The following is a 22357-nucleotide window of genomic DNA, read 5'->3' on the forward strand; positions in this document are numbered from 1 at the left end:
GGCTAGTAATTGACCGTACAGACCGCCCTGATGCTTGGCACCTGCAGGCATGCATATCATATGGATGGAGTTCTTACCTCTTATGCGTCGCAAGATTCATCGGCTCCCCCATGCCTTAATCATAAATCTCGGGGGTAACGACTTGGGCAGCCTGTCCCGCAAACATTTTAATCAGGCGTATTAAGTCTCTCGTCAAATTAATTTCCTGGTGGCCAAACACCTGGTTGTTATGATCTGACATTATCCCACACCCCAAATTGGAGGATATGAAGCTCTGGGGGAGATGTCGGGGGGGGAGTTAACCACCATAGTGGTTGTGGACTCAAAGGTTGGGTGGATGTAAAGTGTGTTGGTTTGTATTGGCCTGACAGGATACACTTGTCCCATATTGGCTATGAAAAACAATGCACTTCAGAAGGCCTTTCAGTGCCTATTTTAGGGCACCGGCCCCTGAAAAGGTCTAGTGTGGGGGGGGGGAGGGGGGTACGAGGCAAGGAAACCCTGCCTCATGTCTGTGGCGGCTATCCAAGCCGATGGGTGGTAATGTGACAGCGGTCAGCTGACAAGGAATGCCTTGATGGCCAATGGAGGGGTGTGGTTTACCCCTTGGATTTGTGGCCCCTTTGCTTGTTAGTGAGGGGGGGGGGGGGGTCAATTGGGGAAAATGGTGGGTGGCAAAAATTGGGGGTAGAGCCCCGATTACAGATTGGGCTTTTAACTGTCGTATTAATTGTTTAAATGAAGCTGAGCCTTTTACTGCCAAAAATCAGCTTGTTGGGAGTTTTGCATATTTTCCGTGTCCTGCTTAAATCGGGGATGAGGGGGGTGGAGAGGGCAGTCTGGTTGGGACGGGGGTTTAGGTCCAGGCTCCCAGAGTTAAGGAAACTTCTCTTTCTTTTATGTGGCTCAGGGAAAGCTGCAGAATTAAAGTCCGTAATTAGTGAGGCATGAGGAGCAGCTCTACCTCCTGATCTGCTATCTAGCCTAGTACTGTATATCTTTACTATTTAAACAGAGAAAAAAAAAAAAAAAGGACTGCTGGGTAGGATAATTTTATGCTTTTAACACCCAATTCAGTTTTAGAATGAGTTGGTGCAGGTAAGAGGCAGGCTTTGATCATTAGGTTTGGCTGTGAGAGTGTAATGGAAAAGGGAATTGGTGACTGGTGAACGTCCATGTGGGATTCAGAAAACTATGGCCTAAGGGAAGAGAGCAGACTTTGCCGCCTCTTGCCTTACGTAAGCAAACATCTCTGTGCTGTGTTTCATTTTGTGCATTGCAGCTACTGAACATCTTAACATCTGTTTGATGTGTCTGTTAAAAAATGTTTTTAGCTCTTGTGCAAAGCTTTATTACCTGGGACACCTCGTCACCATGACCCTTAATAGGGAATGGGATAGCAAGAGCTTGGTTGACCAGTGCTGGTCTTCTCTTGGCATAGATGAGCTACAAAGGCTCAATTACTGGTTCAGCAAGAGGGGCCAGACCTGATTATTCTGTTCTATGTGCTCTTTGCTGCTACACCAGCTGTAAACAGATGGTGACCTGTGGCAAGTCCCTTTTTTTTTTTTTTTTGACCTGGCAGGTTCCTCCTTTTTGTACTTCACCTGTATCAGAACCAGGGCTGGCATCTGGCACCATGAGCCTTCATTTGCAAATGTGTGGGGATATTTTTCCCCCCATTTTCTATTTCCCCTCATCCCCTTTTAGTCTGGTCACTGCAATGATGGTCCTGGGCCAGGGGCTATGCCTTGGGGCTTCCCCTGAACTCTGCAGCCTGGCCCCTGTGTGTCAGCCTTAAGCAATGATCACAACTCCCTTCCTACCACAGACCTGTGCACTGCCTTTGCAAAATCCCCAGGGGAGTAGAAAACCTGGCTCAAACCAGGGACTTTCCGAATGATGGCATGCAGCACTGCCGCTGAGCTGCTAGGCTGGCTCAGTTTTTACTATTCCTTTTAAACGTATCTCTCTCTGAGATTTATATGTACCTGGGGGAGGGGAGGTGGGGAAGTTGTACGATCTCTATAATGTGAATCAACAAGGATTACAGCCAAGTTCACCCACCAAACAACTCTAGTCTCTGACGGATACCATCCCCTGTCTGAAATGAGACGACTTACTGTGCATTGACAGGTATCCAATGTCTTCTCTATACGAAGGGTCTCTGTGTCCATACTGAAACGCGTGCCTTGCCTTCATGTATTCTATCTGGATTGTATTACTGTTAAATACTTTAAAAAAAAAATAAAATTTAAAAAAATTGCAGAAATTTATTGGGTTATCCTATTTTAGGTTCAATACACACTACGAAAAGAACTGGCTTGTAGTTCGTAACAAGTGTCTAAGGTTTGTTGCTGCCACTGTCTTACAAAGATAAGTGAGTTGTGGCCGTGTGAGTGTATGGATCAGGGCTTCCCAAGCCTGATTATTGTGATCCCACAGCAAGTCCTAGCTTTTTCAGGATATCCTTGATGACGTGTGCATAAGAGAGATCTGCCTGTGCTGGAGTCCCAATATATGCATAGTCATTGGGGATATCCTGAAAACATGACTGTGGGATCATCAAATCCGGTTTGGGAAGCTGTAGCCATTTGAACATTCATCACAAGTGGCATCTGAACTGCCTCTTTTGGTAACCTGGGTCAAGAGAAATCTTTTGTGGATCTCGATTGCTGATGTGGGAAGCTGCTTACTAAAAATATGGATAGGTGTTGCACAGGTGCCTCTTATCATGGATCCTCTAATTAAAATAAGCCAAACTTAGTCTTGCATCTATTATACAACCCTTTTCACTTGCGTATGAAACTACAGTGGGAATATGTTCAGGTCCATGACTATTACCAGAGTACTTTTAATGCTTCTCCCTGCACCTCCCAAATTTTTCATCTTTCTATAATTTTAAATCCATTAACTTTTTTTTTTTTAAATTGCTAAAGTTCAGGGACCAGATGTATTTCAGAGATTTTTGTCTGGGAGGGGGAATGGATAATAGGTTGTAACCTCTCATTATGCTGTTGGGAGGATGCTGGTCCCCTTTCTTAATCCTTGTCTTTACTGAAGGTGGCACCTAAGTAATTGGTGCAGAGAATGAGAGTCGGGTTGAGAAGGGGCCCACTGTGAGCACTGGAGAGACGGTGCCACAAGACGTGGCAGCAGCAGGGAAGGACAGAGCTTTAAGAGCCCCATCCTCAGGCCAAAGGCAGAATTGTTGCTATCATTGCAGGGGTAGGATTGTGTGGCCCAGCTTCCTGACTACAAGATGTTACATGGAACTGCAGCTACAGCCAGGAAGGGCTAAAAGGAATATAGTGAGTAAAGTTCCATGAAGGAATTAAATGTCTCACTTTTTGATACCAGTGGGTAATAAGTGAGAGGTAAAGGCTGGGGATCCAAGGAGAAAGGAATGAAGTTTACCAACTTACCCAGAAAAGGGGTTTTGGGGTTTTTTTGTAGCCCACATTTTTCTCCTCTTTTTTTTTGGGCTGCCAGTTCAATCAGAACCAGGGCTGAAATCTGATGCCATGAACATTTTGTTTGCAACCGTTGGGGGCTTTTTCTCCCTGTTTCATATCTTCCCCCCCGCTTCAGATGACTTTATTAGAGTTCTTGACTGGGACCCATGCACCTGAACTCTCCAGTCATGGGTTCTAAGTCTAGTCACTGGATGTTGCTGTTGCACGCTGAGTCCCTCTACCCCAGGGACTGTGAATGCTGCTTCCGCGGCATCGTCTGTATTGGCCAACGCAGGCTGTGGAATACCTCACTGCCGCTAGGATGAACTTGGGCAGAGAATCTTAATAAATTGCCCTGCAGCTAATTGTTCTACCCTTGCAGATGATCCAGGAAATCTTTCCCCTGATCTTCTACAACCTGCAGCTCTATATGCCAGCAGCCCAAGCTACAGAAGAATCCTACCCTGTGGATCCTGTGCAGCCACCCTTCGGGAACCAACAGAACTAAAGCAAAAACCCCCGCCTTCTCCGCAAGCCAGGAATCCCTATGAATAGGATTGTAGAAATCAGTAGTGCCTCATGATTGGGCTGGGTTCTAGCACAAGAAGTGAAGAATGACTTGTGTTCACTCTTCCTCCCTTGTTTTTTCTCTTTAATTTGCCTCACAGTTGCTGACACCACTTACAATACCATATGTTCTATTTTTTTGCCTTTGAAAACGGCAATGACCTCAGTCTTTCACCCAGTTTACTCTTGATGCCAACTGAGCATGCATCATTGACAGCTGCAACACTGAATGCAGTCTCTGGACACGGTTTTTCAGATACCAGGTTTTTTCAGTCGTCAAGTAGGGCTGAATCAGCCATGACATGTGGAGGATGATATCTGACAGCACCAAATGGACTTCTATTTAGTTCACTAGAGCTTTTTTTTTTTTTAATATACTCTGAGTATGTGTGGGAAATCCCTCACATGCTGCCTCATAAGTCCCTCAGTCTTCTTTTTTTTTTGCCTGCATTACTGTTTGGATGTCTCCTCTCTTGCATTTTACATCTTTCATAATTTTGGAATATCTTTTAGCCTTGCTGCCTCAGCAGCCCCCACAACTGCGCTTTTAAAGCTAGTCAACTGAAAAAAAACAAGCTTATTATAAATGTGTTCAAAGTCTGCATCTGCAGCCCTAGAATGACCAGCATGGACAGGCATGACATGTTTTCAGTGTCTGGGCTCATACCATGGTATGGCAAATTGCTACGATTGTGGGAGGATGTTTCCTAGTTCCCAGAAGAACAGAGCCTTACAAGATGGTTGAGTGTGAGCTCTTCTGTCTTCCTTTTACTTCTACAGATTTATGGATGTGAGTGGGTTGTATGATCCTAGACAAAATGGTGTTTACCAGAGGAAGATCATGTCACACAAACCTGACTGACTTTTTTTTGACCCAGTGAATAGAGAACTAAAGAGCAAGCACTTGATGTGACTTATCTGAATTTCAGCAAAGCTTTTAATAGTGTCTGTCAAAATCGGGCTCTGGATTGAGTGGCTCCAAAAAGCATCAAGCCTTTGCTAGCATGAAGTGGATAAAGCACACCGGAGATTCCTCTATGTAGGAGCGCAAGGCCTTGACCCAACCCAGAACCTCAGCTTCGACAGTGGTGTTGACATAAGTGGCACAGTCAAGTCATCAGTTCTCAGCACCATTAATGCCCATCCTGATATAGATGTCAAGGTTGATGCAGTCTGTGCCAATATCAAGGAGATGCCCAATCACATTGGTGTAATCCTTGAAGATTGTTTTCCACAGTGTTGACACACTGATTTTGTCAGGATTGTCAAAGCATGCAAGCTCTTGAGCTTTGAGGGATGACTCAGTTCGGGTCCCATCCTGTTTCCTGGCAAAAAATGTTGCCACTCTCCCACCTTTTCTACCCTGATCCCACTCTGAAGGGCTCACCAGTAAGGGCATCGGGGATGATAGCTCTGGACTCCACCCCCTCGGAGTTGCTGAAAGCAGAGGGATCAAATCAGGCCCAGGAAGTTTATTCCTGTACCCCACTGTGGCATTTTGGTGGATACGTCTCAAAGTGATAACCTGGTTATGCTGTCCGAGGAAGATGTATCCATTCCAATTCCTGTCCAAGAAACTCGAACTCTGGCCCAGGTCATGGAATTGTTCAAGGCCTGGTTCATGGCTTTGGCCACTGGAGGTCGGGGAACTGGGCAAACTCAAACCCAGCCTCTGTTGGCAGGCCCCACGATCTCTGGTCCCACTGTTCTGGGCAAGAGCTTACAGGAGTTGGCTGGCTCAGGTGCTTGCACAGGCATACGTTGTCAACTGTATAGTGAACAGAGATGTTTGGCATCTTCCCAGTTGTCCCTGTCAAGATCCCCTCTTCAGGGTCCAGGTTGAGCATCCAAGTGGGTTGCAAGTCTCCAGAAAGATCGACAGTCTTACCCTCCACCGGACCCCCTGAACATTCATCTCCAGATTCCTCCCAAAGACCCATCTTACTCTAAATTTCTTGGCAAGCTAAGGAAGCTGCTCACTGTTTCCATTCTGAGAGACAATGATCCCTAAGCAGAGGCCTTTGACATACTGGAGACTCCCAACAGCACCAGCAGCTATACCGATTTCACAAGATACTCTCTGAGTTTCAGATGAAGATAGGGAAATCCCTGGATGCTTGTGCATCTGTGGCATGAAAATTGGACTAGAAATGTAGCTTTGGATTGAATGAGTGTTTGCTGTGCACAAAGCTCAAGCTGAACACCCTCCACACCATTCTTCCCTTCGTCCAATAGGATTGGATGTGTGCTCTGGCCCTATGAGGAACCTCCAATGTGCAGGATGGATTGGGATGCGGGCATATTCCACAGTCTGAGGTGGACAAGCTGCACTACCACTACACGGTCCTCCCTTTCAGCATCCTTATGGCAGCAAGAGTCTTCACGCAGTGTTTAGTGGTGGTGGCGGCGGCACCGGCATTCCTCCATCAGCAGGGGGTTTGTATTTTTCCCATACCTGACTGACTGACTCTTGACACATTCCTTCTGAGAGGCAGTCCTTAACTCCCAGAACAAAATGAGAATTGGGATTCCTCATCAATTTTCCAAAGCTGAATCTAGTCCCAACGCAATGGATCAAGTTCATTGGGGCTTGGAAAGATCCCATGGAAGGTGTTCCTCCTAGCCAAGCGAACTCTCCATCAGCGGTAACTGGCCTTCATCCTGGCACATTGTCCACAGCTTCTGTCTTGGTCGTTTTGGGACAGATGGCTTTAGCAGTATAGATAGTTCCCTTTACTCATCTCAAATATTAGGTCTCGACAATGGGGTCTTCAATCACACTGGGATCAGCTAATTCAACCCCAATCCTAGAGCAGGTGATGAGATCATATTGCTGTTGGGGGACAAATCCATAGATGGTGGAGCCTGGTTTCCCTTTTTGGCTGCTACAGTATCAGGTGATCCTGATCACCAACATGTCCACCGCCTGTTGGGGAGTACCCACTGTCTGTGCTTGTACTCGGGGAATGTGATCCAGGTCAGAACATAAGCTTCATATTAAGTTGTTGGAGCTGAACTGTTCAGCATGCCCTCTGTGTCATCTTCCATACTCTCTGCAAGTGATGATAATTTTGATCCAAATGGACAACCATGTGGCAATGTTCTACATCCGAAAGCAAAATAACCCTAATGAATATACGTATGATGTATTTGCATGTATATTCATTAGGGTTATCCTGAGAGCCAGGCTAGCTGGGAGAGTCTGAGGACAGATTTGAGAACCACAAGCGTAAAATGGGGGCATAGCGTATTGGCCATTGCAACACTTTGAGTATCTATGAGTTGTCTTTTTGGACTTGTGCCTCACAAAGCACCTGAGAAAAAGAGTACTTGTTAAAGAAAGCAGCAGTTTCTCTATCTTTAGGTCATGCATCTTCTATCCACTAGAGGGAGCTACAGGACAACTACATTTTCAGATGCTGACACATTCACTCTTACAGATTCTAGGGCAGTGCTGTACAACTCTGGTCCATGAAAATCCATCTCAAGCATATGCATTGTGGATATTCTGAAAAACAGGCCTGTTTTGTGGCTCTTGAAGACTGGAGTTGACCACCCATGCCCTAGGGCAGGGATGGGCCTTGGGCATCCTAGGTAGGCAAACCTTCAGCCTTATCCCTCCCTACCTCCACTCCCAGCTCCAGAACAGCAGCAAAAAGCTCCCTCCAATACGGTGCTATGTTTTGTGGCAGCAGTGCCTCACTGTCTTCCCTTCCCTTTGTCTACTACCCACAGTGCACAGCAGTGTCTCACTCTACTCTCTGCAGTATCTCTTCTCTTTTCTTCTCTCCCTCAGCAGCATCCTCCTCTCTTCCATCCACTACCTGCCCAGCAAATAGCATCCCTGTAAAAATAAATAAATAAAGGAAAAATTGAAAGTGCACAGCTTCCCCTGCTCGCAGGGTATTCTCTCTCTACCCTCCCCTCAGCCTCTTCTCTGTCTCTCCCCATCCTCTTTCTCATCCCTCCCACCCACCCAGTATCCTTTCTCTCTTCCCATCCCTCACATTTACCCAGCATTCATTCCTGCTTCTCTCTTCTCCCCCTCCCCATTCCTGCAGCTCTGGGTCTCGTCTTGCAGTCTTTGCCAATTGGTGGGGGGAAACGGGTTCTGATGGGTTGGGATCTGCTACCTAGCCGGGCTTTCTTGCTGCTGGTCGGATGAGCTCCTGCAGTAGCCTAATGCTGTCACTGCTAACATTTTTTTAAACTGGACACTTCTGACAGCCTGACTTCTATTTTCGGCACTCAAAAAGTATTAGCCCATAAGTTTTATAAAGGTTTGGGGACAGGGGCCGTGCCTGTGTCTTCCTTGAATGCCCCCACCTTCCACTAAAAAAGAAAAATTTGGTACACTAGGTGACCACTTCGTTCACGTGAGGGAAGGGCTAGGCCTGTCAAACTCAAGCTGGAATACAGTCCTGCTCATTCCGTTAAGCAGCTAAAGTATGTTTAACCTGTTTACTGGTGAACATTAAGCCATATTCCATTCTCTTTATTAGTGGAAAACCTGAGGAAGGGGTGTGCATAGCTCTTGAAAGTTAGGCACAGATACATTTAGTCCAGTACAAAGCCATTGCCTTCAAAATGAGGGTTCCAGAGGAAAATAAAAATATTACTCTAAAGTAAATTGCTCAGACGTTTTTAGGATTGGGTGGTAGATAAATTTTGAGCTACTAAAATTCTCACTGTAACATGTTTACTACTAATAGGAAAGCTCATTCGGTGTAATACTAAATAAATTATAGGAGACTCCCTTAGCATATCCTTTGACCAATCAATTAATTGGGAATGGTAACATCACGGTGCATGTTTTTAACATAGACTGGTTTAGGATGGTTAAAATGAGACGAAAAACACACATTAGGCCAAAAACACACATTTGTGCTAAAGATATTTGGTGTTGCTCAATTTTTTTTCTTTGACAAAAGCTATGGTTTTTATTTATATTGTTTCTTTGTTTAAAAAAAATAATTTGGTAAGGGTAACCTTTAATTAAGAGAACCTGTATCTTTAAACATTTATTTTTAAGGCTAGCGAGGTTCCTGCCTGAAGCAGTTTTTATAAGGTCGCTTCCACCGTATACAATTTTGACCAAAAGAAAGTTTAAATATACATATTGCCAAATGACAGTCACAGTGTAAGGCCTTGAAATGGAGATGGTAATGATAGGGGAAATACTTAGGTATCGGAGGTACATTGCTAAGTGTGGGCTACACTCTATCCTTTGAAATAACAACACCTAATACAAGAAATATAAATTTATAAATTAAAATTCAATGGTCAAAAATAAAATCCCAAATCCCTGATCCACTTTCCTTCTCCCCTAACCCGTCCTCTCTCTCTACTTTTTTTTTCTTTCCATTAAAGCAGGCACAGTGGAAATCAAAGTATTTCTTTTTATAAAATTAGCTAGTTGGGAAGTCATATTAGGCTAGGAATTTAGCTGCCACCTGCCAGTGCTGTGCGCTGGTTCTGAAAAGCTTACAGGTGAGAGATGCGATTGGTGATGCAAATATCATAAGGTGTGGGATTCCTTTTTATTAAAATGAGTGCCTGCAGTACCTGCTCCCTAACCAATTTTCTTGCCTTTTCAAGTTCTGAGTATAGGGCCCCCTACCACGGTGTAGCTTTCCAGGAACGTCATGCAGGTGGAATAGTAGGAGAGAAGCGTACCGTCTATTTCACAGCACCCCCTGGTGAGGCTGCTGCGTTGGGGACTGCCTGTTCCTATATAAAGTCAGGACCCCCTACTGGATGTGTGCATTCTTTAGGTGGTAGTTAGAGGGAGAGTCTGCTTATTTTGTGTTCCTTTTTTTATAGGGAGAAATCCTAGGCCTATTATACTGGGACTTGGAGTGATGAAGTATTAAAACTTTTTATTGAGTGAGGAGAGGATTTTTTCCAATCTGGAATTACCTTGAAGGAAGTTTTTCCATCTTTCTTTCCTTTTTGAACATTGGATTTCAATTTATTTTGGTCTTCTGTCAATCTGGGAGAGCGTGCACCACCCAACAAGTCTTGAAGAAAGCTTGGACATTCATCCAGTATGCAAGGGGCGTAGAAGAAATAAAGTGAGAGAAATGGCACTTCTCTGATTGTATAACCACCATCAATACCCTGGGGCGATCTGGGAAAAAGTCAGGAGGTATCCTTCAGCCACAAAGGAGAAACCTAAGGCTACAACCTAGTCTGGAATAGGGCCAGCCTGGTTCTGTTTTTTTTGTTGTTTAAGGGAGGATGGTAGCTGGAAGAGCAGAAAACCATCCTATCAGTGATGGTTTTCTGCTGCCCCACAGACCAGGCAGGAACCTCATTTTGGAAGAAGGAAGACTGCAGTGGCAACATTGAGCTGCACCATGGCCCCAACACAAGCAGAGGAAGGTAGTGGCATAGGCCCATGCAAGCAGCAGAAGAGGGAAGTAGTGGCATGGTCTCCATGTGGGCATGGCCGGAAGAGGAGGGAAGCAGCGGCATTGGGCTGCACAGGTGCAAGAGAAGGGAGGCAGCAGCATCTGGCCAATGAGGCTTGAAGTGGAGGGAGGCAGCATGATGGTGGGGGCTGTACTGTTGCATTGTATTGTGGGAGCAGTGAGGCCCCCCCCTCCCCAGGGAATGGAGGAGAAAGGTGAAAGGAAAGGTTAGGAAGATGGAGGGGGGAAAGGAGAGATGAGTAGGGGTGGGGAAACAGAGAGTCTGGGAAGGAGAAGCAAGAGGCAAAAGATGCCGGGAAGAACAAGCGATGAGGGAGAGATGCTGGGGAGTGGTTGGTGGTGGAAGAAAGCATAGGTAAAGCAAACCCAGTAGGGGAAATATGAAGGGTTAAAATGGGGCAATGGAGGAGAGAACTGGAGTGTGAATGAGGAGGAGAAAGAGAGGTGAAATCTGAGTGGCTTGAAAGGCAGAAAAGAGAAATGGAGCAAAATTACCATAGATGAAAAGTGAAAGATCAATATCAGAGAGAGTTGTAGGGGAGGAAGTGAAGGCAAGGAGAGAGAAAACAAACAGAAAATGGACAGGAGACTCTGGAAAAGTAATTAAGAAGAAATTCAACAAGGAGAAAACAGAGAGCAAGCAACTGGACCAATGTGATTAGGGAAAAAAAGCATTTTATTTCCATAGTATTTGGAATAAGTCTGTTTTGGGATTGTGCATCTCCCAATCTTTGTACTTAATGCAGTACAGAAAAAAATGCATTTCTCCAGCATTGCACTGCATGCAGAGACTGACTTGCTGGTGTTCCCATTTCAGTTTTTATCTGGACATTTAAAGTTTGTGGTCCCTTATTCTGTATTTGGTGAGGGTGTTTGTGCTTTGCATGTGTGACAGAAGTGAGGGATTCTGCTAGTGTGTAGTTTCTGTGTAAGGATCTGTTGCAGTACAGCTTATTGTGTTCTCCCCATAAGATGTGAATTGGTGTTCTAGGGCCTGGTGTAATATTTACAGGGTTGCCCTTAAAAATAGCAAAGCTGTATTGGCACCCATTTTACAATGTCTCATATGCTTCCATTTAATTCTTTTAAAATCTGCTGGATGCTCTTTTTTTTGTGTGTGTAACTTTTTTTTTATTAGCATATAACCAATAACAGTAACCATCACATCAAAAATACAAAGCCAATTCATTCATAATACAAATGAAAAAAAAGTTCAAAATTTTGATTATAATTTGAATTTAGGCAAGTGTCCCTCAGAATATTCCAGGGGAAAAGTTCTTTGACAACCTGTAAAATATCTTAGAAAATTAGCTTAAAACATGGCCACCATTTACTCAAGTTCCAGAAGTTAGGAGAGACCCCTAGGCTGGGGGAAGCAGAATTCAAGTGGGTTTCTTTTGGTGCTTTTAATTTGTTTTTAAGAATTTAATGAGGCCTGCTGAAGAACAGATGGTCCCGACTCCAGCACAGGACACTGAATGAAGAGGATTGGTTGGAGTGCAACATGATGCTGCTGAAGTCAGCATCTCAGTAAAACTATAAAACCTTCTTCAGCGGTATAAACTGTTTGATTCGAGTTCAGACAATTAGCAAGGATCAGGATAGGCAGCAAAGATGGGTATACAGGGCTGAAGGAGGAGAAATCGCATGTAGACTGAGCTACAGAATGTTTTTTGGGGGTTTTTTTTAAAGTTAGTTACCGTTTATCAGTCAGTAATTTTCAAAATTTCAAGAGCCGGAGGGCAGTATAAGCATGCACTGTGGGACCCAAGGCGTTTGTGGAACTCCGCTGTTCTGAGTAGTCTGTGCCTCATTCTCTCCTCCTCTGGCTCGTTGATCGTCGGCATTCGTCAGGAGCCCAACAGTCAAGTGCACTCAATAAAACACACACTCTCTGGCCAGCAGTATTAGCTTAGCGGAACGAAAACGTTAACAGAACTGGTCTGGTTATAGGGAATGCTTACCTAGATGGGTTCCAAATGGAAGAGGTAAGCCTAGGAGCTAACAAAATTCCAAATTGTGAAAGCACGATTTGGAAAGGACAACCACAAAACACTGATGAAATGTTACATTTGTAAAATTCTGGCATTCTCTAAAAATCTACCTCTGCTATCAGGGCCAGTGCAAGACCAATGTAACACCGTCCCCTCTCATCCTGAATTGAATGTGCTCTCTGACAGTGGTAACTGTATAGAGTTATAGGCAGCGTAGGCCCCCTCCCCTTCTTCTCAGCAGATTATTTCATCAGTCATTTATTTTTATACTAACCCGTGTTTTGACTGCGAAAAATGACCAAATATAGGCAAAAAAAATAAGCCCAAACCTTGACCTCCCTTTGGTGACACGATTGATCGTCCTCCTGTTATCTGTAAACCGATGTGATATGCTTATGAACGTCGGTACATAAAAGTTTTTAAATAAATAAATACATCTTACAATAAAAATGCAGGTTTGTATTGGAACATTAGAGGCGTAAAAACTGGTGCTTTTCTCTCCTTACCCCCTTTCTCTAAGAGAGAAGAGCCAGGGCTGGATCTGAGCTGTGTGAGGGGGAGGGATCAGAGCCAGGTGTGAACTCTCTCCTAAACACACACACACACACATTATATATATATATCCAGTAGCAGCAGAAGCAGTGGGACTAACAGGCTCTCCACTCCTGTGTCTTGGCCCTTGACCGTACTCCCTCATGGCCTCCTCAATTGTGCCAGCAAACTGTACAAAACTCAAAGCCATTGGCTGTTCCTATTTCAGATTAAGCAGCTCCATCACATGCTGCTCGGGGGGGGCGCGCAGAAACGACCCCTGCCCTCACCAGCTCTTCTCCTTTTCTGCGGGGGTGCCAGCAGGGCCGCCATCAGGGCAGTATTCTTGGGCCTGCAGTATGGGGCCCCAGGATCTACTGCCACATATGGGGGCCCGCCGCAGCCGCCAGGCGGCAGGTGCGCTTGGGGGATGTATTAGTTCATGGCAAAGAGGCCCACTGAGGCTCTCTCCGACAGTCTGTCGCCCAGGGGCCTACTGAAACCTGGAGCCGGCCCTGGGTGCGGGCCCCAGAGAAGGGAGAGAATCAATGCTATGTGTGTCTTTTAGACACACATAGCATTGATTTACAGAGCACCGCAGACAGAGACTCGTCCGCGCGCTCTGTCCTGCCAGCGTTCACTGTCTGACGCGGCTGTGACGTCACCGCCGCGTCAGACAGTATGCGCCGGCAAAGCGCGCGGGCCGTCGCTGTCTGCTTGCTGTATGGGGCCTCAAAATTCCTGATGGCGGCCCTGGGTGCCAGTACTGATTGCCACTGCTGGCTCTACTCTTGAGTACCAGAAAAAAGCAGGCGGCCATTCTGGGTTCCTTTGTTACATATTAAGCACTGAGTAATGGACACAAAAAGAGGTCAAAATTAGAACAAGTTTGAAACTTGTAGTGCTAATCCTCAAGGCCGGGGTTGAAGCCTTGACAACTCGCACTACTGCTCATAAGTTCCAAACTTGTGCTAATCAGATCTGTTATTTGTTCTGCACTATCTGCTTCAACATAACCCCTATAGAACAGGAGGGGGGAGGGAGCTGCGTGGCTGTTCTCTGCCTTGCTAGCTGTCTGAAGTGGAGGGGAAAGAGCAGAATATCCCTGCTGTTCTGTCTCTTAAGTCTGAAAAGAGGCGGCAGACCTGTGTGCCAGGCCATTCCCCCACAAATTAAGAACTTGCCATGCTGGGTCAGACCAAGGGTTCATCAAGCCCAGCATCCTGTTTCCAACAGAGACCAAACCAGGCCACAAGAACCCGGCAATTACCCAAACACTAAGAAGATCCCATGCTACTGATGCAATTAATAGCAGTGGCTATTCCCTAAGTATAATTGATTAATAGCAGTTAATGGACTTCTCCTCCAAGAACTTATCCAAACCTTTTTTGAACCCAGTTACACTAACTGCACTAACCACATCCTGATGCCACTTGTAGGAATAGCTAAAGCTGCTGAAATACTTTTTTACCTTTTACATACTTTTTAGCAATGTTAAGGTTCAATACTGAGTTTTGTTCTTGCCTTCTGGAGCAATGTGCAAGAAATCACAATGCTTACAAAAATTCAATCTCATTAGCATATATGAGATAAAATTATAATGCCAGTCTATTAGGAAAATGTTATGCAAATTAACTCAGGACCAACTGAGCAGACTGGGTGGAGCCAGTTGGTCTTTGCTACTTGTCAATCTTCATTTAATTTTTTGATTTATATTACACCTTTCACGATTGGTCAGCCACTTCAATGACTCCAAGATCCTTTTCCTGGGTGGTTACCAATTCAGATCCCAGCATTGTTCATCTATAGTTAGAATTATTTTTCCCTATATGCATTAGTCTACATTAAATTTAATCTGCTATTTTGATGCCTAGTCTTGTAAAGTCAATCTGCAGTTTGCTCATGTTTTAACAACTTTGAATTATTTTGTTTCATTTGCAAATCTGATCACTTCATTCATTGTTCCCTTTACCAGCTCATTCGTGAATGTTAAACAGCACAGGTCCCAATACAGATCCTTGGGGCACTCCACCATTTAGCTTTTGCCATTGGGAAAACAGACCATTTGGTCCTACGTTCTGGTTACTGTCTTTTAACTAGTTAGCAAGTTAAACACACTCATGCAGAAAATGAGAGATTTTTTTCAAAGATTATTTTAACCGTAAAAGTTGATGGAGCTGCTAGGCAATACCCTACCCACAAACCAGAGGCATTTTAGGATCTGGTTCCTGGGGCAGGACCCGCTCTAGTTCTCCTACAGTTACCGCAATCCCGGTGTGGAGATACTTTCTGCTGATGCAGCAGCTGTGAGGTCATTAAGTGACACTGCTAAGGACGAGGACTGCCTGCAAGTAGTGCTTTGAGAAACATAGAGTATATTGTATCAAATACCACATACAATAGAAACAGATCTACTGTTCTCTGAGGAGAAACCACAGAGAACAGTAGATCTCTAAAGAATTAATGACATGGATCGAATATAAAAAACAAATTTCTGGACGCACAATATACACGTGCCAGGCAGATTTAGGTCCTTGCTATTGTGTGTGTGTGTGTGTGTGTGTGTGTGTGTGTGTATATATATATATATATACACACACACACACACACACACAATATATATATATATATATATATATATATATATGTGTATGTATATAATTTTTTTTAAATGGATAAATGTCATTAATTCTTTAATTGATAGTGTTCTCTATGGTTCATTTTGAGTGGCCGTTGTAATAAGTACACAGCCATGTTTCCTGCGTGCTAGGGACACACAATTTCTCCCTAGCATGCTCCTTTTAATGCATCAGTTCATTTAAATATAGCATCAGGCACCAGGAGAGGTGGCTGAGTGTGCATTAAAAAAAAAAAAAATGGGTGCCCAGTTCGGATGCACATTTTTACGCCCTTCTTATTGCATCAGCCTGAAAGTTTCAAATCTGACCTGAGGCAGGGAGTAATAGCTAGCCAAGAAATGGATTGTTAGTCCAATAAAAAGGTATCCTTGTTTATATATTTATTTTAATTTACACATGAAACGAGCTTAGTGGCTCCAATCAAGGCAGTAAGGGGGTAAAAGAGGATTGATTATTACCCCACATCCTTACTGTGGGTGACAGCATGTGCGGGTTCACAAGCAGCACAAGGACAGATGGCTGGGATTAAGTCAGGGAAAGGAGAGTAGGTGTGACGATTTCATTTTCAAATCACTGTACATACTTTCTCGCATCCTGCTTTGCACCTGCTTAGTCTGCAGCTACATTAGGACCCGTGATGCCTCAATTTTCATTATCTCACTAACAGGCCGATACAGTACAATGCGCTCCAGCGTAATAGCATCCAAAACGCGCATCCAACCCCCCCCCCCCCCCCGAACCTAATAGCGCCTGCAACATGCAAATGCATGTTGATGGCCCTATTAGGTATTCCTGCGCGATTCAGAAATCAAAATGTGCAGCCAAGTCGCACATTTTGCTTTCAGAAATTAGCGCCTACCCAAAGGTAGGCATTAATTTCTCCGGGCACCAGGAAAGTCCGACTTAATATCATAGCGATATTAAGTCGGAGGTCCCGAAAGTTAAAAAAAAAAAAAAAAAAATTTTAAAGCAGCCCGCGGCTTGAAAACCAGACGCTCAATTTTGCTGGCTTCCGGTTTCCGAGCCCGTGACTGTCAGCGGTTTCGAGAACCGACACCAGCAAAATGGAGCATCGGCTGTCAAACCCGCTGACAGCCGCCGCTTCTGTCCGAAAAGAGGCGCCTCTTTTTACCGCCGGCCCTAATTTTAATAAATTAAAATACTGTATCATGTGCACAGGAGAGTAGGCGCTAGCCCGCTCTCCCGTGATTTTACTGTATCGGCCCGAATCTGAGCTGGCTGCCATTCCCCTTTAATGCAAAACCACAATGGACCCGGCTTGCCTTGGGAGACATGGAGTCACTTTACCTCCCAATTTAATGGAAATGCCACATAGTTCAGAAAAATCAGGGCAGGCTGCATAAGGTAAGGTTGTATGGGTGGGTGTGGGAGGGAGGGTGTTCCAGCACTAGAAAGAAAAAGGAAATCCAGAAAAGTAATAGGATAGATAACAGATTTATGGTGCTGGTTCTTCCTCAGAGCCATCCACTGGCAGTGAAGTCTCTGCGGAGCTCCTTCACCTCACTCTCGGTCAGTGAGAGTAAGGGGGGGCGGCAGGGGCCTCCGTAGTAACCAAACCACTCCATGGCCTGCTTCAAGGCCGGGATCCCAAACTTCCGAGTCACCTAACAGTGCAGAAAACAAAAGAACAAGGGAGATGCAAAAAGAATGCACAAAATGTCAATTTGTACCTTACTGTAATCTCAAGTACTATCTATTACAGCGTTACGGAAAGGTTCAGGTGGCGAGTGCATAAACCCTCCACACCTGGAGCTCTGCAGGGAAAACCATGTCGCTCACAAGTGAAAGGGATTTGACAGACTCATTCCTAAAGTCAATTCTTTTCACAGGACAGATAGATCCCCCAGTTTGGCACAGCCTGTGGTCATGCCAGCCAGACCCAGGAAGGGATGTTTTGGGCCTCAGGACCGAGGGGCGAATGTGGCAGAATAAGCAGCGCAGAGGCCACTGCAGATCACAGCAATAAACGAGGGACTGAAGATGGATGGAAGAATACAAGGCTTCCATTTCTTAGAACAGTACAGACTTAAGGGCTGAGTTACGCTGCCTCTACCAGGACTCAGAGTACAGAAAATATTACCGGTAGGACACCTGAAAAGATTTAGCTCTAATGGAGAACAGTGCAGTATTTCATGCACCGATGAGAAAATTAACCCATTGCTGAATGAAACTGCAAAAAACACAGGACTGGAAGCCAAAGATTCGCACCTACCTGGAGGCTCACCAGAGATTTAAGAGTTTTCTAAAAGTCACTGCCTGTGCAGAGAGTCAGGGTTGCTTCAGGTTCACGGTTTCATAGAGCTCTTTGAATTTCAGCATCTACTATAAATCTCACCCGGAAATGTGCAAATGCCCCTCCTCACTCTCTGGATTTATATTCCTTACCAATAGTTTTTGTTCTTCTTGGTCTCTCTCTTTGTCACTTCAGCACATCTGTACTATTCCCTCTCCAACCCCATCCTTAAGCCAACTGGATCTTGCTCTTCCTCAGTGAAAGAAGGCTACAGATGAGATAAGTAAATTCAAATGTAACTGCTGCGTTACCTTCACTTCCCTACACCTAAGGATGCTCCGTGCTCCGCCTGTGTTGTCTTAAATTCTGAGACTGTTTTACCTCCACCACTCTCACAGAAAGTCTGTTCCATGCATCCCCCACTCTGTCTGCAAATAAACATTTCCTTTTGTCATTTCTGATTCTCTGTGCAGCCTCACACCATGACGGCTGGTGTTAGAAGTTCTTTTAAACTAAAAAATGCTTAATTGATACCTTTGAGGTAAAATAACCTCTCTCATATCCTTCTCTTCTAGAAATAGGTTCAAACAATTGCTTTGGAGGGAGGCTTTTGACTTAAGGACATGGGGCTAACCTCTAACCAGGGCAATCCTTCAAGGACCATCAGGGAAGGATGTGCTTTTCAGCTCTCACTAGAAACCATTTGACTGTTCCTCCTCTGTTCTTTTAGGCTCTTTTATATTGGTGCACACAATTGCAGCTACCAACTGCAATCGGCTCACACCATCTCCACATAACAAACTAGGACGTGAAAGAAGCAAGTGCATTCCAGCAGGCTGAAGATCTGGATTAAAAGTCTGTATTGTATTATAAGAGAAGTGAGCCAGAAAAGCTCTGTGTCCCTCCCCTATGTATGTACCATGCCTTCCTATTTGGAGTACTCGGCCTGCAGCTTCAACATGTTTTTACATAGCTCAAAGCCTTAAATCGATGGCGGCCTGGTAGTGTGGTTCTGGAGCGGGTCTTTGCCCCTGGATGCCACTAAGGCTTGGCCCTTATTCAAGGCTCTTCCCCTTGTTGCCTTTCCTGACTGGAATTAGCTTCTGGGAGGTACTGAGCTGACACATTTTGAAGTTACTTCATGGGAAGGCAGGGAGCTATGCAAGATCACGTGACCCATCAAGTTCTGTGTTTGGTCAGCAACTTCCAGATGAAGCCGAGTACTGCTAGTGAGATTGGGCAAAACTCTAGACTAAGCCCACAAATCGCTCCCTTCTGTCCTTACAGTGTTGACTTAAAAGTTCTGCAAAAGCATTTCCTGTGCTGGACCACTGACGGGATTTGGAGGTGGGGTCTACAAATGCAAGGAAATGAATAAGGAAATTTCAGTCCTGAAAAAAAGACTTTTGCAGGGCCGTAGCCAGGCCCATATGGCACCTATCGCCAAGTAAAAAAGTGCAGCCTCGTCCTGAGCACAACATACATCATCACGACCTGGGAGCCTGTTAAATGGAGGGGGCTTTGAGTTTTATTTTCACCCGGCAGTTTCCTCCGGCTCCTTTGGGCTTCCAGCTCAGTCGGAACCAGTACAGAGATCCTGGCACCAGGAGCCTTCATTCACAACTCCTAGGGATTTTTTTTCCTCTCTCATTTACTCCTGTCACTGCAGTGTCAGTCCTGGGCTGGGGGCCATGCCCCAAGGGTCCCTTCAGGACCCTGCAGTTATGGGCCCCCAGGCCAACCACTAGCTGTCACCCCTTCCCACACACAATTAAAGATCATTCAGATGATTTTACATGAACAGGGACATTCTGAGGTAAAAATATCACAACATCATCTATATTATATTTACATGCATTGCTGTGGCACGAACTAGAAAACCTTGCAAATCAAGTAAAAGGATAAAGGCACTTAGAACCCAATCGGTATTAGGCCTATGGTAGCACATGTTACGAGTAGACTTGGCCCTCAGAAAGCCACGAGTAAACGGAATTACAATTACGATACACTAAACCTCCCATACCAAAACAGCACCAACTACCAGCAATCAATCCTACCTGTGAAAAGGCAACATTGCAAATACTACACCAGGCCCTAAACACCAAAACACCTCCTATTAAGAAAACAGACCAAACCAGGCTATTACAGATCTCCATACAGAAACAAGCTAGCAAAGCACCTCACCTTGTTCACACAGGCCGAACACAGACAGACCCTCACCAGATTCCTAATAAAGAGACCATAAAATATAAACAGAAACGTGCAGACAAAAACTGAACTAGAAACCACAACATGTCAGACACTATGCAGTGCAACTATATCAAAAGAGAAATGCCACCTTCCTTGTAAAACAAACAAAATAAAAAAAAAATCATAATAGTAAAATCATACTAATAAAAATCATAAATGTCAAAAAAGCTAATGAATAGAACATCCAATAATTAAAAACTCATCTCTATCCATTTCCAAAAGTCAATAAAATATTTCAAAACAGCCGATACAAATATCATCCAATAATTAAAACTAATAAGGATTTTTAAAAAAATCCCCTGTCCATACCTGGGAAATTTTGATTTCCAGAAGACCTGAGATTGTCCTGGATTAGCAGGGAGAGGGGCGGGGTTTGTTGCATACATAACTTCTCCATGCTTTCTCTCACACATGCTCAATCATACACATACACACGCTTGTTCATTCTCTCTCTCAGTTATACACATACACACACTCTTTCAGTCTCTTTCACATGATAAATCAAACACACACAGGCTCAGTCATTCACACATACACCCTTGTTCACTCTCTCATGCTCAACTATACACAAACATATATATATGCTCATTCAGTCTCTTTCATATGCTCAGTCACCCACACACACCTCTCAGGAGGGTGCTTTATTATAAATCATATTTATTTTATTTAGCTCTTATGTCCTTCCAAGCTCCCTACCGATGTGCAGTGCCTCGTGCGCTGATGGCACTTTATAAAACATAGCAGTGGGTTGGACTTTCAAATTCCACCCAGGCTTCCAAGGATGGAAGGCTGCCACATTAACCCACAGCGCAAAGCAATCATCACAACTTTCCTCTCTTGCATAGTGTGGTATTTTCTCCGAGAACAGATCAAACTCAAATACCACCAGGCTTCAAGAGGAGGATTACTGGAAACTAATACAAGCTAAAGCCCTACACAGTGCTTTGACTGGTGTTAGACTTTCTGACAACATAATGTCATCCCTATGTCTTTTTCAGGTAGGATAAAGGAATGGAACTGGTGGTGTTGGAAGGTGATTTAAAAAAAAAAAAAAAAAAAAGCAAGGGGCTTTTTTCATCAGGGTCCACAGGCTCTAAAGTTGTGAGAAAACCACACTATCTTTCAGTTAGGCACATTTTCCATTCACCAGGGAATGGAGATTTAAGCACACCTTCTCATCCATTATCAGATGCAGCTCCTTTTAACCATAATGTTTTACTGTCTCATCACCTCTGTCAACTCGCCCCCCCCCCTTTTATTTTTTTAACTGAGCTGTAATGCCACATGCAGGCACCCTAAAACTTAGAGGACTCTGTCCTACTTATACCCAGTGTAGCTGTGCTGTGTTTTCATTGTCCTGGTGGAAAAAGCTCATCACAGATGCATTAAGTTAGTCCAATAACAAGGGCTCACCTACAACTTTGTTTGCTGATCCTTAAGTCTCCAGCAGACCATCTGAAAGCTAATCACTTCCCCGTACCCCCAGTTTGGGGATAGGTTTTCCATACAACACTAACGGAGGAGGAGAAGTAGAGAGCATCTGGCTTGCAGCCAGCGATGAGAGACAGCTGGACTGCAGCAGAGTGAGGCATGTGTCAGGCATGGTGGCAAATCCTAGTCAGGCTGCCCTTCTGGCCAAGCTCACCAGGCAAGATAGCAGCCAGCTGGCAGAGCGCAGCCAAGACATGTCCTGTCTCACTTCTCTTCAGGGCATGAACAAGAGCTGCAGAAATAGTGATCCCTTCGCAGCCTGATGAACATGACAAACTGTACCCACAATATACTGTTTATTGCCCAGAGGCAAATTTTAGCAGCTCTCCCTGTCACAGGGGAGCCGACCACCATCCCACATCTGATTTTCAGATTCAAATGATTATCACAGCAATGGCATTATGAAACTGCATTTTTAGTGCACAGAAATAAAGGCAAACAAACAATGGGATACATTGTTAGCCACTTTGCAGCTCGGCTAGTTAGTCGGATAAACATATCCATCTAACTAGCAGGGTATATTCAGTGGCTGAATACACCTGGCTAACCTTAGGACAGACCTATGGCCCAATCAGAGTTAGCCGCATAGGTTAAGCAGCTAACTCTGCTCCGCCCTGAAACGCCTCCCACCTGCACTGACTTATGCGGCTAAATTCTAGTCTCATAATGAGTTACGCAGCTAGAATTTAGCCGCATATGGCGATGAAAACCTCCGAGTAGGCATTTACATGGATAACTTTTC

General features: G+C 44.6%; 1 protein-coding gene across 2 annotated transcripts in view; it reads right to left on the reverse strand.

Annotated features, from left to right (window-relative positions):
* Window positions 1-16898: 16898 nt before the first annotated feature.
* The window catches only part of HOGA1 (4-hydroxy-2-oxoglutarate aldolase 1), a 35161-nt gene continuing 29702 nt past the window's right edge, over window positions 16899-22357 (reverse strand). For both annotated transcript variants that reach the window (XM_029610155.1, XM_029610154.1), the window contains exon 7: window positions 16899-17245. In XM_029610155.1, the coding sequence (XP_029466015.1) occupies window positions 17142-17245 (104 nt within the window). In that variant the 3' untranslated portion in view covers window positions 16899-17141. The remainder of the gene's footprint in view (window positions 17246-22357) is intronic.

Source organism: Rhinatrema bivittatum, chromosome 7 (assembly GCF_901001135.1).
Source record: "Rhinatrema bivittatum chromosome 7, aRhiBiv1.1, whole genome shotgun sequence".
NCBI classification, from domain to species: domain Eukaryota; kingdom Metazoa; phylum Chordata; class Amphibia; order Gymnophiona; family Rhinatrematidae; genus Rhinatrema; species Rhinatrema bivittatum.